Source organism: Sesamum indicum, linkage group LG13 (assembly GCF_026168435.1).
Source record: "Sesamum indicum cultivar Baizhima isolate 11 linkage group LG13, ASM2616843v1, whole genome shotgun sequence".
NCBI classification, from domain to species: domain Eukaryota; kingdom Viridiplantae; phylum Streptophyta; class Magnoliopsida; order Lamiales; family Pedaliaceae; genus Sesamum; species Sesamum indicum.
The window spans coordinates 16,466,296-16,483,385 of NC_142669.1; the positions used below are offsets into that span (position 1 = coordinate 16,466,296).

At 34.5% G+C, this 17,090-nt stretch overlaps 2 protein-coding genes across 3 annotated transcripts; one reads left to right on the forward strand and one right to left on the reverse strand.

Moving 5' to 3' along the window:
* Window positions 1–5,393, forward strand: LOC105158596 (phototropic-responsive NPH3 family protein NPY4). Of its 2 annotated transcripts, none has more exons than XM_011075392.3 (5): window positions 1–642; window positions 1,163–1,770; window positions 2,561–2,630; window positions 3,050–4,219; window positions 4,338–5,393. In XM_011075392.3, the coding sequence occupies exons 2-5, from the start codon at window positions 1,709–1,711 to the stop codon at window positions 4,938–4,940; spliced, it is 1,905 nt and encodes a 634-aa protein (XP_011073694.1). In that variant the 5' UTR covers window positions 1–642; window positions 1,163–1,708; the 3' UTR covers window positions 4,941–5,393. The 2 variants fall into 2 exon arrangements, with proteins under 2 accessions (XP_011073694.1, XP_088733299.1); XM_088877173.1 differs by having other exon boundaries at window positions 1–184.
* Window positions 5,394–13,967: 8,574 nt separating this feature from the next.
* LOC105158598 (putative N-acetyltransferase HLS1) lies at window positions 13,968–16,243 on the reverse strand. Its single transcript, XM_011075395.3, has 3 exons — window positions 15,605–16,243; window positions 15,306–15,511; window positions 13,968–15,028 (listed from the first exon to the last, which is right to left on the reverse strand). The coding sequence occupies exons 1-3, from the start codon at window positions 15,833–15,835 to the stop codon at window positions 14,164–14,166; spliced, it is 1,302 nt and encodes a 433-aa protein (XP_011073697.1). The 5' UTR covers window positions 15,836–16,243; the 3' UTR covers window positions 13,968–14,163.
* Window positions 16,244–17,090: the final 847 nt, after the last annotated feature.

Here is a 17,090-nt window from a genome sequence, read left to right on the forward strand (position 1 = left end):
ACAGTGTCAGCTTGGCGTGCCTAACACAGTAGAGTTGTTTATATATTGATTGAAAAGATTGAGGGGTCCTCATTGGCTGAAAGAGAAAAGAAAGAAGCCCAGCCACCCCCACACCGTTGAGTTACAGCAGAAATACAGAAGAAGGAAAATAGGAGTAAAAAGGGCACAACTAATATTTTTAAAAGTTAAGTTTTATGTGTAGATCTTTTGGCAGTATTGTTTATATTTTTATTGGAAAATGGTGATTTTGATTCATGGTATAAAAAGCATAGGGTGGAGAGAAAAAAGGGGTGTTGGTGGTGGGGCGGTGGTGCTGATTCTAAAGGGATAGATGAGACTGAGAACATTCTGAGCCTGGCTTTTTGCGATAACATGGTGTTGCTATGGTGGCTGGCAAAGATTAGGGACAACTCATCTTTTTGATCCTTTGGTTTTTTGTGTTTTTTGTTGGCTTGATCCCTTTCTAATATAGTGGTGGTGGGGTTTTCTTCTTGTTTTTGTTCCTCAAAGTTATGGTCGTTTAGTAGTGCTCTTCCACTGTATCTGTAACGCTTTGTTCCCCATTGAGTGTTGATCTTTTGTATGGAGAAGGGCTTTGGTTGCCTTCCGTGTTCATGGAAGTTTAGAGTTTTCCGGTCTTAGGTGAGTTCAGAGGAATACAGGGGTTAACTGTTTCTTTCTTTACTTTCTGTGCTTACTGATTCTGGGTTTTTGTTAAAATACCCTATTTTCATGGTAAAGAAGTGACCTCTGTGTTCTTTTCGTGTAAAGATGTGACCTTTCTGATTATTACCATTTTCTGCAATTAGGTTGTGCTTGCTTTTTGGCACATGAATTCTTACCCCCACTGAAACGTCTGTTTTATTGTTTTGCTTTAATGGATAATTTGTTCTTAATTTGGGATTTGGCTTATTTCTGTATGTTTTCTTAGTTATAAACCTCTTATAATGTGATGTTTTTGTCTTGATGCATTGTTTTGGGAGCTTCATCAGTTCTTTTACTCTGTCATTTCAGAGAACAAATATGTAGGTGTTAGTGTTGGCGTGTTCTTGTTCATATGTTCAGATATGTTTTCAGCACCTTCCGAATCTAGTTGATTCCTTTTGTCTGTAATCTTGGTGGTGCTCCTCCTCTCATACCAATATTATGTTGGTTTTGACAGGTCTCTCCAACTTCATTGGTGAAGGAAATTTTGTTGAGGAAATGTGGATTCTTGGTCTTGATTTCTGAAGAAGAACCTTAGATTTTATGCTGTACGTTGGTGATAATCAAATACCAATTACTAATAAGAGAGGTGTCAGTGGTTGAACAAGTGGGAGTGTCTTAGTTTTGAGAAGTATATTAAGCATCTCTTTAGTGGGTTATTGTTGGCTATTGCTCCTGTGCTAACTCTTGGGGACCCAAGGTGCTTTGTCTCTGCTGCCAAGCAAACGAATAATCCTCTTCTTGGGTCTTTTTCTTTTCAAAAGATCAAATTCCCTTGCATCACACTGTTAGACGCGTCTCCTTAACTCACTTTTCCTTTGTCTCTCTTCTTAAATCATAGAAAAGTGGTGCCGTCTCGATATCCCTTCCTGAATTTGGGGGCTTCACCTCTATTCTCCTGCAATTTTCTATCTGACATCTTGGGGTATAAGTTATCGAGTTTAACAGAAAGAGCAGCCAGGAATTGAGATCTTGGAGCTAAAAAGAACATTTGCCTGCCAAAATGAAGTTTATGAAACTTGGATCAAAGCCTGACCAGTTTCAAACTGATGGGGACACTATCAGGTTAGCTATACCTGTTGTCAAATCATTGTTTTCTCTATTCTGTCAATGTTTTGGTATGAAACTGATCTTAATTTCCTTGCTGTTCTGCTGCTCTGAGCTTTTGTACCATAGCCTCGCTGGTTTTCTAAGCTGTTAAGTTGATATATTGTCTGTCCATTCTCCGTCTCCATTTGTTCTTATCTGGGTTTGAACTAAGAATCTGTCAGTGCTCTTCCCTAATATTTTAGTTTGTACAACTATTGTTAACACTCCAATTCCATGCTGACAAGGCTGCTATGCCAATGACTACAGATTCACCATTTTCCTCTGTGCATTTAAATATGCATATGGTTGAGTAGGATAGATTTCTCCATGTTGATAAAATGGAAGCGGTAGAATCAATTTGCAACTCATTTTTTCACTACTATTTTATTTATTTCTCCTTCAATTTCTTTCCTCTTTTGTCGACAACTGAAAATCTTTGAAGTCATGAAATTTGGGTTTCAAAGCAGTAAAGATAGGGTACCGGTGCAAATACTACAATGTCAAAGCCGGTGAACTTTCAGATTGAAGAATGCTGATAGTCATATGCACTGAATTTTTAATGGCCCTTTTTTCCGAGAAATAAATGTTGAATTGGTTATTGAAATGCAGATATCTTATGAGAGGATATGGATTCATTTTGCTTGTGCTTCTTTCCCGTGTTCTTATCAATTGTAAATACAAGCATGCCCTTATATTCAATTTAAAGGTGCGGATTAAAGGTGATTGCAATTTGCCAATTTAACTGTTGGAAGCATTTCTGTTTCAGATATGTAGCCACAGAGTTGGCAACTGACTTGGTGATTACTGTTGGGGATGTGAAGTTTTATGTCCACAAGGTATAAACGTTTTACAGTTGAAAAGGTTCCTATTACTCAAAAGCATTTTTTCCTTTCCTTAAGTTAAGCTGAGAAACATACAGCTGCCTCTTTTAACTGTCTTTTTCATGTGTGGATTGACCAAACATTTGTTGTCTCTGAGCCATTGATGTAATACTACTGTGTGCGGCATTGTGACAATGGAACCTACGATATCCAACATTTCAAGAATTAGCTCAAATTTTGATGGAATTTCCCCAAATTTTGCTTGTATATCTAAATACTGCTGAACCACAAATTTTCATGTGATCCACAAATCAGTTGCCGCTGTGGCTGCGGTTCAAGAGGCACCATTGTGACTTTAATTTCAATTATCTTCTGCACAAATTCTTTGATTTAGGTGTTTGCTCATATACTAACAGTGTTGCATCTCATTGTAGTTTCCTCTTCTCTCCAAGAGTTCTCAGCTTCAGAAGCTTGTTGCTGGGACAAGCGACAACGATGAAATTGACATTCATGATATTCCGGGTGGACCTGCTGCATTTGAAATATGCGCTAAGTTCTGTTACGGCATGGTAGTAACACTCAATGCTTATAATGTGGTTGCGGCACGTTGTGCAGCAGAGTACCTGGAAATGTTTGAGATTGTTGAGAAGGGAAATCTCATATACAAGATTGACGTCTTTCTTACTTCTAGCATTTTCCGGAGTTGGAAAGACTCCATAATAGTACTTCAAACAACAAAATCTTTTCTTCCGTGGTCGGAGGAATTGAAAATTGTCAGCCACTGCCTGGATTCCATAGCTACTAAAGCTTCCACTGATCCTTCAAAAGTTGACTGGTCCTACACTTACAATCGTGATAAGCTCCCATCTGAGAATGGGCATGACCCGCACTGGAATGGTATGAAAAAGCAACAAACGGTGCCCCAAGACTGGTGGGTAGAAGACCTCTGTGACCTTCAAATTGATTTGTATAAGAGGGTTATTACCACAATAAAAGCAAAGGGAAGAATGCCAGCAGATGTTATAGGAGAATCATTAAAGGCGTATGCTTTAAGAAGGATTCCTGGTTTCAGCAAAGGCAGTATACAAGGTGGTGATCTTCTGAGATACCGTTTCTTGGTAGATACTATCACATGGTTGCTGCCCGGAGAGAAAAGTTCAGTACCTTGCAGTTTTCTGCTGAAGCTATTACAAGCATCCATTATGTTAGAATGTGAAGAGAGGGGAAGAAGGGAGCTTATGCTAAAAATTGCTCAACAGCTTGAGGAGGCAACTGTTGTTGATCTTTTGATTCGTTGTCCGACTGGTGAGACAGCCGTGTATAACATAGATATAGTACACAACTTGGTTGAGCAGTTTGTGATGCAAGAACATAGTGCTCAAATCAACTGTGCTGATGATCGTGATTTCCAGGAGATATGTCCAGGATTTACGTCAGATGTTTCCAAGTCTAAGGTGGCTAGGTTAGTTGACGGTTATCTGGCTGAAGCTGCTAGAGATCCTTCTTTACCTTTGTCCAGATTTCTCGATCTAGCTGAAATGGTTTCTGGCTTTCCAAGATCAACACATGATGGAATTTATCGTGCTATTGACATGTACCTCAAGGTCTATTAAGTTCTTCTGCATTCATTAAGTTTAAATAATTTACTCTCTCCATTCATTGCACATAGTCTAGAACTGGTTTCTTGTTAATTTTGCTAACCCATTATTATCCTCTTTGCAGGAACACCCGGGATTGAGCAAGAGTGAGAAAAAGCGAATCTGTCGGTTAATGGATTGCAGGAAGCTATCAGCTGATGCCTGTGCACACGCTGTGCAGAATGAGAGGCTGCCTTTGCGTGTGGTTGTGCAGCTTCTTTTCTTTGAGCAAGCCCGAGCAGCAGCAGCAGCCACTGGTGGTAAATCACCAGATCTGCCTGGCACCGTCAGGGCCTTGCTCCCTAGAGGATCTTATGGTAGCTCCAGGTCTGCTACTACCAACTCGGACGAGGATTGGGAGGGTGACCAGACATCCGAGGAACTTAAGGACTTGAAGGGTGAGCTAGCATCTCTGCGGCTGAGAAACAAAGGACGCAGTGACAGTGAAAGCGCTGGAACAGCAAATGATACCAAATCAAATACAGAGAAAGGTACTCCCAAGAAAGTGAAAAAGATATTCTCAAAACTCTGGACGAGCAAAGATAGACAAGGCGAGAACAGCAGCTCGGATACATCCGAGAGCCCAGCTTCCACCAGTGCAGAAGAAGCAAAGGAGACGGCAGTGGTCAAAGTGACCCGGCAAATGACATCAAACCAAATGCAGAAGAAGTTGTTGCTAACAAGGTGAAGAAAGATCTTCTGTAGACAACATCGGCCAGAAGAGAACAGCTGGTTAGATTCCCCCAAGAGCCTGTTTGTATCAGAGCAAAATGGAGGCTGTTCAAAAATAGGATACCCCATCTCAAAACTAGTTCTTGCAAGGAGTAAGTACTTGGGAACTATCAATTTGTAAGTTTGTTCCTTGATTTGCCATAGGACATTAGGACAACCCAATGCTAGAAAATGGATAAGTAACCATTTGCAGCTGAAATTTTGCAACTTCAGAAGCCAATGTTGGTTGAGGATGCATGTTTTTGCTGCAGAGGGTTCTTGAATTTTGTTCTTCACATAGAGAAATGTAGGTTTAGTTGCTTTTAATTCACCAATTTCTAGTACTAGACCCTTTGCTTCTTGTCCATTTCCCACTGCTGTAATAGTTGTAATTTTCCAGCTCATGCTAGAAAGAAAATATTTATAGCCATTTTTGTTTCTTAGATTTTACATAAAAATTTTAACACATTGTGCTGTAGATCAAATTTTTGGTTTGTCCCACCTTAAATGCCACTTGGTGGTGGTTATATTTCAGATTTTTAAAGGTATAAAAAACAAATACTTACGTTGGAAATCTTACATCAAAAGTATTCAAATGAAACAATTAAAAAGATGCTATTAAAGTAGGCTGATATGTTAGTAAGTCTCAAGTTGTGATTCCTTAGTTGTGAGATCTCAACTTTGTTTTTCTAGGGTAAATTACAACCATTCGTTTTAAAATTTGGCATAATTACGAATATTTTCTTGTTGTTTGCAAAATTATTAATACCTTTTTAATTTTAGTAGTTGTCTAACAATTAATCTAATTCGTTAGTCTTTATTAGGTGTCCATATATTTTTTATGGTGAACTAACCATAATGCCCTTGTGTACTAAAAACTATAAGTTTACTTATTCATTTATTTATTATGAATTAAGTGGATAATTTTATTTTATAATTTATAAAAATTTTCCATCCACCTCGTCTAATCTTGAAAAAAAATACAGAAAGGACAAAGTTGATAATTTCATACCTCCATTGAAAGATTACATAATTTCATCAAACATCATGAGTGTATTCGTAATTTTTCAAACTATTAGGAATATTCGTAATTATTGCAAATCTTATGGGAGATTGTTGTAATTTACCTTTTTTTTTTCTTTTACTAATAACAATAAATAAATCACAATAATTAACTCATCTTGATATATTGAACAATATCTTAATTTAACCAATACATCAATAGAACTAACAATGACAAATAAATTATAACTCACGTAAAGTGAAACAAATGTACCCATATATCTAAAGGACTCAAAACCATGTCATTGAATATATTCATGAGACTTTAATTTTAGCCTCAATCACTAAGTACAAACATAAGTACTGGTCATAAACCCAATCTTTTCTTAATGAGTGTCCAAAAGTAATTAAAAAATCTAAATAAATTAGTATTTTTAATAATATATTTCAACTGAATAAACTGAAATATAAAAAGAAAAAATAGAATGAAATTATGTACATGGAAAGTGGAGAACAATGAGTAAGTTGGATGTTATGGCTAATGAGGCCTCGGTTAATTGACGTAATTGAAGTCCCAAAATTACAAGATTATCTGTAAGGATTCTACCGATGTGTGGAATATTATTCTATTTTAATAATATGTGTCCTTCTACTTTAATAGTAATTGTTGATTATATATAGTTATTTGATATTAATAATCAGTATATGATTGTTGATAGTTATTGACTATAAATATTTGATATTAATAATTATAATCGATTAACTCAAAAGGTAATAATTCACCACTTTCACTACAAAAAAATTGAAAGTTATGAATAAAGATAAGAGTAATATATTTGGTTAAATAATATATTCAAAATTGAAGAAATAAAATAACAGACCAAATTTTGGGGACACCAAAAGTCGCCTCTGTAATAATAACAGTTATGTATAGGCACAAAATTTTTTAAATAATTAAATATTATTTACTAATTTTTTATTGTAGGAAAAATAATTATATAGAAATAATTGAAAATAAATAATTTTGAAAGATAATATTTAAAGCAGGAAAAAGAAAAAATAAAATATTACCTAAAAGTACATAACTGTTTAAAAAATTAATTTTACTTTTTATTTTCACTACTTACATCATACATTCTTCAATGTTACTTTTTTTTTAATAAAAAATTACTTCTGTAAAAATAATTTTTTTATTTCCCTTAAGGGTATTTGCAAATATTTAAAATAAGTACTTATAAGTTTATTATTAAAAATCAATTGAAAAGATTATTTTTATTTTACAACTTCTATTTTTAAATTATTTAAATTAAATTAATTGAAGTAAAAAATTATAAAAAAACTCCTTGCTAACTTTTGTAACTCATTGATAAAATTATTAATATTAAACATATTTTTCTAAAAATTCCAATTTCACCCTTTTTGTATTTTTAAGTTTTATTTTCAAATATTCTCATTTTTAATTATAACTTAACTTACAATTTATTTTCATCGTAAAAATAAAAGCTATTACAAGTCATTTACAAATACTCGTCTAATATATATTGTGAGGAAGGGTTTTAAATTACAAGTGAGGAATATTGGACCTCGGTTGAGCCCAAACTGATAATTGGGCATGAACTCCGGCCCAAATCTCAAATTGAGAGTGCACTGTGTTACGTCAGCCCATCAGACCATTGCATGTCCTCTGGGATCTAAGAATTTTAACACCCCTCCTACAAAATTGAATGAAAATTTATATTTATTTTTTATTAATTTATTGAAAATTTAATACGAATTAAATTATTATTATTCATTAAATATAATTAGTAATAATTTTTACATAATTATTTGAATTTTATTGCTAATATTAATTTTTTATTGACTATTGACCATTTTATAATTATTAATACACACAAATAAGCAAATTCTTTAATTTCTTTGTTTTGTCCGAACAAATTATGTTGTCGTGAATTTATTTTTAAGTTAAATGTATTAAATAATAAAATAAAATTGTAGCTGAAAAGAAAAGACGGGCGCGCACATACGTAAATCAGCAAATCTTCACTACCCGCAGCTACTTTGTCCACAATTTCCTCGTACCTAAACCACCTACTATTAGGTGTGAGTCAACTGGCCAAAAAAAAAACCTTATTTATAACAATAATTATTATTGTTTTGTTTTCACCTCTTTGAGCATATTTATTTTTATTTTATTTTTTTTTTAAAAATAATTACATTTATATCTACACGAATTCGCAAATTGAATAGGAATGAAAATACGCAAACAAAAAAAAAAATATTCGAGGAGGAAATGAGAGATATTTTGTTTAACCACAAAAAATTATTAATTCTTTTCTTTCAAAGAATTTCCATGATAGACCAAAACAATCATTTATAGGATTAATGATTTCTAAAAGCGGATTCATTTAACTATCTGCATTTGATGCAGTTATTTAATTTGAGAATCAAAATAGTAAGCGATAGAAAAGACTAATGATTTGTTCGTCTATCTACGGCCAATCTACGGTAGAAGAGAAGGTTGGAACAATTATTTATTTTAGTTCAGGATTCCTTGTCTCTTATTTTTTTGGAGGAAAACAATTCTTGATTATTGGTACAAAAAATAAAGTAGCTGATTCAGTAGCACGGGCTACAATAAAGGCCTGGTGTCATTGTGTTAATAAAAAATGGCTCAGGGGGATGTTAACGAACTGGTCAACTATAAAAATGAGACTTCATAAGTTCAGGAATTTGAGAATGGAATAAAAAACGAGAAGACTCAATTGTCTTCCAAAAAGAGACGGGGCTGTTGTGAAAAGACAATTATCTCGCTTGCAAACATATTTGGGCGGGATTAAATATATGATAGAGTTACCTGATAATGTAATCATTGTTGATCAGCATGAAGAATATACGGCCCTACGAAAGTGTATCACTTTGGGAATTCCAACAATTTGTTTAATCAAATTGTGACCCTGATCTTACAGATACTTTAATTCTAGCGAATGATGACGCTATATCTTCAATCCGCTTAATTCTTAACAAATTAGTATTCGCAATTTGTGAGGGCCGTTCTAGCTATATAGAAATCCTTGATTAATAATAAGATAAATCACTTTTACTTCAAAAATTCGATAAATTTCTGAAATCAATTATTATATTATTTATGAACTTTGAGAAATAGATAAAAATAATTGAGGATATTATGTGATTAGTTAGTATTCCAAATATTAGTTGGTATTCAAAATATCCTATTTCAAGTAGACAAAGAGATGGTTGAATCAAAATAATTTTGTGTAAAGTTCTACTTTTTGTTTTTCAGAGGGCAATATGAATGTTCTATCATGTTCCATTAACACACTAAAAGGGTTATACGATGTATGATTTATAGTTTATTTACACAAATTATTTTTATATTTGTTTAGTTACAAAAAATCACTCATGCTAGTTAAAATTTACGGTTAATTTGTATAATATTGTGGACGTTTTTTAAAGGTGTATGTGTAATTTTCTAAAAAGCAGGGGTGATGAGTAAATAACATCGACGCATCTGATGGATGTATGTGTAATATTACTAAAAAATAAAAATAATTTGTGTAGATAAAGGAATTAGAAGGTGTAAATATAATTGTCCTTTAAGTTTATTTTAAATGTATTTACAAACTGTGTGTCCAGAGAATCCAACCCATTCCTTCCTTTTAATTAACTAAGAATTAGGTTAAGTTTGGCACGCATAAATAATTATGCAGATAAACCCGGTCAAAAACTTGCCTAACCCAGTTTTAAAGTTCAAAGAGAAATGTGCTTATCTAGTTAAGAAATATTAAATCATAATCTTTTTTAATCCATTAATTATTAAATCAGACTGAACACGTTATGACTATTTTAGTTAAGAATCTTAACAGCCACAGATCGTTCGATAAGCCCGTTTGGCTTGCGATGGTACCCCTACCGTATTACATTTTATCACTGCTAATTATAAGACACACCCTATTTTTACTAGTATGATATAGTCTTAAGCAAGGACAGACATCATCAAAAGTTTATATTTATCATTCCGTTAGTCTAGTGACTCTGATAATCACATAGCTAAAATTCCAAGGTATCATGGTTGACCCACCTAATAGGACGGACGACACGACTTATGATCTAATTTGGTTACTCACTGTGACTTGTCTCCTAAAAAATATTCGGTAAAAAATAAGTTGCCTACTCAATAAATATAATTAATTAGATTATATATACCCCTACCCGGTGAGACAAATTTCACGTAATGACAAAACCAATAGATATTTATTATGCAGTGACCATAAATTCATTAGGTAACCAATACCAACAAATACATCAATCCACAACATCATACCACTAAAAACTCATAATGCTGTAATTGAAAGCTATTTTAGGTATATCCTTCTCCGTCATCCTCAATTGGCAATAACCAAATCTCAAATCGAGTTTTAAAAATGTTGTAGCTCCTTTCAAATGCCGCCACTTAACGGCTTTAGACTATCGTTAAGTATTTAACGGTTATTCACTTGTTGTCCTTAAATTAAAAAAAACAAAGAAAGAAAAAAGACATAAAAGATGCAAATGTGTGAAATATCTATAATATGGGACCAAAATAAAAAAACAAGTTGACTTATGGAACCAAATTATAATTTACTTGTTTGTAATTCTCAAACAATAAAAAAATATTTGTAAGTAGCGATAATTACACCGTTCTTTCCTAAGGTTTGGTGCAATTACACGTAGACTTCATGTGGTTTGGAAAATTGCATCTAGTATCCATGACGTTGTTTCAACCTAACAAATAGATCATTTCGTTAGTCGAAATTCAATTGACATGCAATAAGTTTGTAGTAAATCAATGAATGTAAATATGAATTTTTGTTCAATTGTGTTGCTAATATCAACAAATTCAGTAAATTTTTTATCAATAAATGGATCAAATTATTAGACAAAAACAAACGTAAGAGGTAGTGGATACAATTTTTCACACTATAAAAAACTTATGTATAATTATATCAAATTTAAATATATATATATATATAAAATATAATTATCTGTTATGATTATGCCAAAGTTTAGATAACTTTTCTGTAATTTTATCTTGTGAGAAGACACAATTAGTTGGTGGTGAGGTGGATTGGAAGGTAAAGAGGAAGAGAGTGGGAATTGGGATTAGCCAATAATAAGCAGGTAATTTGGAGCGTGCGGCGGTTCAAAAGGAGAGGGGGGAAGGAAATAATTAGACAGCATCATATGTCCCATTCATGTTGTCCAGTGCGCAACTCAACTCAGGTTTTTTGTCGGTCGGCATCAGAATATTACTTGTGCATCATCATAAACCTAAAACGCCAGAATTGGGGCATTCACATTTATTTGTCCCTTCATCTATCCCACTACTATTCACATCATCCATATTGCATATTTTAAATTCATTTAATATATACCACATAATTTTTATACCTATTGCTTTTATATAATAAATAAATATAAGAGACAATAAGATTTGAAATAAAAAATTCAATTCTTTTAATCCCACCGTCACACTTGTTTCAACCATCATCTTCGTCTCAATAATATATTATTATGAATTTCAAGATAAATTTCATTTCTATTTTATCTAGTCATCAAAAACCCATCACCCACATCGGTCTTCTGTTCTAATTGGATAACCTATCTACATGCATTTATATTGAATACTCTAATTCAATCAAAAAATTAATTTCTGAGCGGTCACTTTAGGAGGAGGAATAGAGAAGTTTATGATATGATTTTAAATATTTAAGATGTATCAAATGTTATAATATAAGTAATTATTTGATAATTTTTGTGAAATCAATCGTGACTTAGAGGTTTCTTATTTACTTGCCGAAATTTCTTTATATTATGAGTTATTTAAAGATTTTATATTTCAATGATTATGTGATATTTTTTTATACTAATTTATAGGTATAATTTTTTAGTATCAAATCATTATACATTAGTCGTCACAAATGAGATAGAATTAGAGAATTTACATGTAAAAAAATTGTGTACCTTCAAATTATAAATGTACCATTTTATTCTATTTGCAATTAGATGATTTTTGTACTTGTCTTAACTTATACTTTAAAAAATTATAAGTGCGAGGGCAGTCTGTGATGACTGTCTTGAAATTTTGTCATAATTATAATATTTCATCATTATTTGAAAAATTATAAATACTTCTCCTAAAATTAATGGTCGTTTGACAAATACCCCTGTATGACAGCCCATTACAGAAGGTATTTGTCAAACGATTGTTAATTTCAAAAGGTATTTATAATTTTTTAATTTATAGTTATAATAATTTTTTTAAAAAAAAAAATCTATTATCATTTACTCATCTCGAATTGTTAACGGGATTCTCTCTCTAACGACTTTAGAGAGACGTACCTTATACTCGTGATAGCTCTAATTATGGTCTCAACGTGAAGAGTTTTGCTTCTTCCAGATTTAGTGGAACTTTTCTATAAAACTAAAATTATCACAACGGTGAGTGGGACCGCCTTAACTTTTGATTTATGAGATTTCATCTGCATTTGGATAAAATTATTTGGATTTGACCAATCCATTACAAACGATTCCATATTAAATGAATTTAAAATCTATCACAATATTATATAATATAGTTTAAAATAAAAGTTCAAAAATTTAAAATCTCTTGCGACGCATATTTATCTAAATAAATTTGATGAATTTATTATTATGAATTTGAAATTCTTTAATCCAAACATGTTAAAACAAAATACTATGTAAGATATTACAGAGTTTGGGATAATTAATGGTCGAATAATAGCGCATTATTCTCGTAAAAGATAAATCAGGGTTCGAGTCTTAACAGAGAGTTGGAGAACTAATTATGGCATTTTTTTATAAAAAAAAAAAAAAAAAAAAACAAACCTCTTCGGATTATAAGAAAATTCAAGAAACAATTACAACATATAGACTATATTGCTTGTATCTTATAGGATTCCACTTCTGGAAATGTGACCAGACCACATGGTTCTTTGTACTCTTGCCAGAAAAACGTAATAAACGAAATAAAGACTTTAGTCGCCCACATTCATAATGCTTGTACGTTTTCATGTACAAATTACAGCTGGAAAATTCATTAGGATTCGGAAAGATCCATGTTGTTTATGTAAATTTATACTCAACAAGTGTGAATGCTATAATGGTATTATCATGAGGTGATTTAATGGTGCACACTTGATACTAATACAAATTCATATAAACGATATCAAATTTCTAAAAAGAAAAATTAGTGTAATTTCACAAGTTATAAGAATTTTGGAATTTGATAAGAATTGCCGGTGTGGCCTACATTTGACTAAAGTCTGTGTGAATCCTCTTCAAATCTCATCTCCGCTTGCCATGAATAATCAAAGCTTCACGAGTCAACTCAACTAATCTTGCACGTCTATTTTGTCCTATCTTTACTATCATTGAAATACAAGCACATAAAAAGAAAATAAAGTTGATATAAGTTCAATTAATTGTATTTGAATTATAAATATATTGCAAATTCGCAGTTAGTAACCACCAAAATTACTAAATTCTTACTTTTTAATAACGTTTCAAGTACGAAACATATAAATGAGTAATAATATGAGCATAAATAAATTTCCTTGTAACAATAATGAAAATATGTGTATATAGCGCCTGGGGCATGCAACATCTCTAGCTAGGGTCCCCGTCCCCACCCCCACCTCTGTCCGACCCATAAAAGAAAACTGCCCTCCAAACACAGCGCCCCTGGTTTCTCCAATTCTCGTCCACCACCCAAAAAGACAAGTCACTAGCAAAGATTTTCACACACATGTCACACATCTTTTCAGGGTATATCCCACCTCAATTACACCATCACCATTATGATACAATTTCACAGCGCCCTCTCCTTCTCTCTCTCTCTCTCTATATATGTGTGTAAGTATGGATGATCATACCATGACAGTATGGAATATATGATTAAAGTCTGTTTGGCTGAAAGAGGATCTTGAAAAAGGAGATGTATTCCCTTTACAACAATAACAACTAAACAACAAAACCCCATCCATATCTTCTCACGATTCCCCCCACCTCATAACGCTCTGGAAACATGATTAATCCCAAACAAACAAAACCTTGAGAAAATTGCAAAAAGGGACCCTGTCTTTTGCTAAATTCGATTCTCTTTCTACCCTAACTACATGTTAGAACTCTCTGGGATCAACAAAAATGGATAGACCAGGTGGAGACTTCGTCCAGTCACCGACAGACCTGTCACTGTAGTTTTCCCCCAACCGCTTGATGCACCATAGATCCTCGGCGCACGATAGGCTCTTCCAGTGGGGTATTCCTAACCTGAGCGGTTCGCGGCTTGCCACCTCCGTGGCCACCACTCCGCAGCCATGCTCTTGGGCCAAGTTATGGGCCAGCCCACATAGGGCCCTCATAAACTTCGCCGCGTTTGGGCCTTCCCCTCCAAGCCCATACAAGAAATGAAACCCAAACGGCCTGAAAACTTCGGGTATCGACGGCAGATGCAGCCACGGCAAGGCCCGGTCCACCACGCGCGTCGTCTTCGCCACCGCTCTCCTCACCCGCGATGCGCCCCGTACCTCCAGCCTGAAAACATCCATACAGTTCCAAACACTAAGAACCGCCCACGTCTCCGGCGGAGCCACCAGGAACTCCGCGGCCCCCGGCCAAGACTCTGGCCAGTACGATCCCTTCGGCACGGCAAGGAACGTGCCCAGACTGAGCTTATTGTTCAGAACCGCGTCAATGTCGCGGGGGAAGAACTCGGTGGTGGAGAAGCGACGGCGGTACAGTACCTCGGCGTCGGCGGGACTGAGCTTAATAATCGTGACCCGCTTGTCGATCCTGACACGGTGAGCGAAAACGGGCTGGACAAGAATGGCCGGCGTACGGAACTTGCAGTAGTCGCATTTCTGAGTGAAGAGCTTGACGGACGCCTGATTGTCAGTCTCTGTCGCCATATACGAATATTCAGCACCATTCTCACCGAACCACTGCTCCATTCTGCGCACTAGCTTCAGCCCAATTCCCATCCTCCTGTCCCAGAAAACAAAAATTCAAAAAAGAAAAAAAAACCCGTAAATTGTCCGTCCCTACACGAATTTACTAAGAATATATGTCAGAACAGAAAAGTACTAATTTATATATTTATTTATATCACATAAACAAAGGAGTAATTAATTAAATAAGGCAGGCAATAATTAGTTGTCTATGATGAAAAGGGTGTGTGCAGAATCCATTTATGGAAAGAGAAGATGGTTCGTTCTTGCTAAAAAAGACAAAGAGTTGATGAGTGTGCAGACAGAAGTAGTACCGATGAGAGGGAGAAACGCGGAGGCCCAAAATATAGGCGAGTTTGGTGTAAACAGGGAGAGGTTCAGGTGGTTTTGTGGAGCAGTTTTTGCCATATCTGGAGAGCTTAGTCCCGCACGTAACGGTCTTGATACAACCCCTTATCATCCCCACGATTTCTCTCCTCTCCTTATCCTCTCCGCCGCCCACCACCAGCAGCTCCGCCACCTGCACACGGCCGCCGCCATCAGAACAACCAAGATATAGATAGAACAGACTTAGCAGAAACCAAAAAGAAAAGAAGTGATGGATTTCACCAACCAGCATGAGATAAGCAGGGGAATGGCGGACCCGGCAAATGGGGTCCCCTAACAGGTCGGTGTACAGGGAGAGTTTCCCACTGGGCCCAACTTCGCACCTATTCTCCACTTCCTCCACCGCCCGCCGATCCTTCTCCGCATCGTATTCCCTCACCACCACTACCGCCGCCACCACGCCACCCTCCGCCACCATTCCTCCTCCTCCTCCTCCTCCTCCTACTTCTATATACATAATAATAACAACAACAACAGTATCCCACCCAAACACGCACGTACGTTGAGATTAAGGTTGTTTCTTGGGCGAGTAGGGTTTGCCTTGCGAATGAGGTGCTTATATAGGTGGAGGGAGGCTAAAAATCGCAGCTTTTTCAAGGCCGCGAAATTATAGGTCCTATATTAACGTGTATTTGAAGTCAGAAAAAAACAGAAAATCGTGTCGAAATTTAAGAAGAAATAAACAAGAACTAGTCTTGATTTCAGGCTTGTGGAAGAGAAATGGCGGTTATGCTTACAGTTGCTCACATATATATATATATATAGGGTTAACCAGTAGTGCTCCTTTTATACTTGGTGGGAGTGGGGTGAAAACTCAAGCTAGATTTTCACTTCGTTTACGTCGAAAATTGCAAGAGAAATGGAAGCTTAAACCGGCCACTCCACTCCCTCTCCACTGCAATAAATTATTATTATTATTAATAAAAAAAATTTATTTTTGGCAAGTCCCTGTCTATTCTTTTCCCGTTGTCCCTTCGACTCTATTTAGGAGTGATGAACTGGTAATAATAATCAAAACTTAATAATAATAATAAGTGATTATTATCAATCATCACAGGAAGGGGTGGAAGAAGAAATGGCGGCTGTGGCTGCGCAGTCTTGTTCTTTCTCTTGCACTCTCTCTCTCTCTTTCCTTCTCTCTCTTCGTATAGTTTTAATCATTTATTTGGTTGCTATCATGACCCCATTTGTAATGATTACACACTCTTTTACTTCCGTATGTGAACATTACTTCTTTCTCATGTATGTATACATATGCATACGTTACATACATACATACACCGGACATATATACCATTGGACACTCATCTCATGCATATTGTAATTTATACTGCTAAAAGTAAACCTTGTATAAAATACAACAAGGCAATAAGTGAACCGCATGTTATTTTCCCTTGCATATGAAGTTCTAACTTTTTTTTTCAATATAATATTTTTGAGAATTATTTTTACAGTTATTTATACGTACTTCAAGCATATCTTTATTTGTACATAGAGAAATTACATCAAGCTCTGCTATACAATTATAAATAAATACTTATTATTTAAAAAATTATCAATATTTTTAAAATTAATAGTTGTCCAAAATATGCTTATTCATTAGCTTCTGTTAGAATTATATAAGATTTTACATTGAATTGTCTAAAATATTTTTTTAATATTATAAAGTATAATTTTACATATATTTTAAAATATTATTACGAACTAAAATG

Coding starts and splice junctions, on each gene's coding strand:
- LOC105158598 (XM_011075395.3), bottom strand. CDS start 15,835: ATGTATATAGAAGTAGGAGGAGGAGGAGGAGGAGGAGGAATGGTGGCG. Junction 15,512..15,604: donor CCCCTGCTTATCTCATGCTG/GTTGGTGAAATC, acceptor GGCCGTGTGCAG/GTGGCGGAGCTGCTGGTGGT. Junction 15,029..15,305: donor CGCGTTTCTCCCTCTCATCG/GTACTACTTCTG, acceptor TTTCTGGGACAG/GAGGATGGGAATTGGGCTGA.
- LOC105158596 (XM_011075392.3), top strand. CDS start 1,709: ATGAAGTTTATGAAACTTGGATCAAAGCCTGACCAGTTTCAAACTGAT. Junction 1,771..2,560: donor ACTGATGGGGACACTATCAG/GTTAGCTATACC, acceptor TTTCTGTTTCAG/ATATGTAGCCACAGAGTTGG. Junction 4,220..4,337: donor CTATTGACATGTACCTCAAG/GTCTATTAAGTT, acceptor TCCTCTTTGCAG/GAACACCCGGGATTGAGCAA.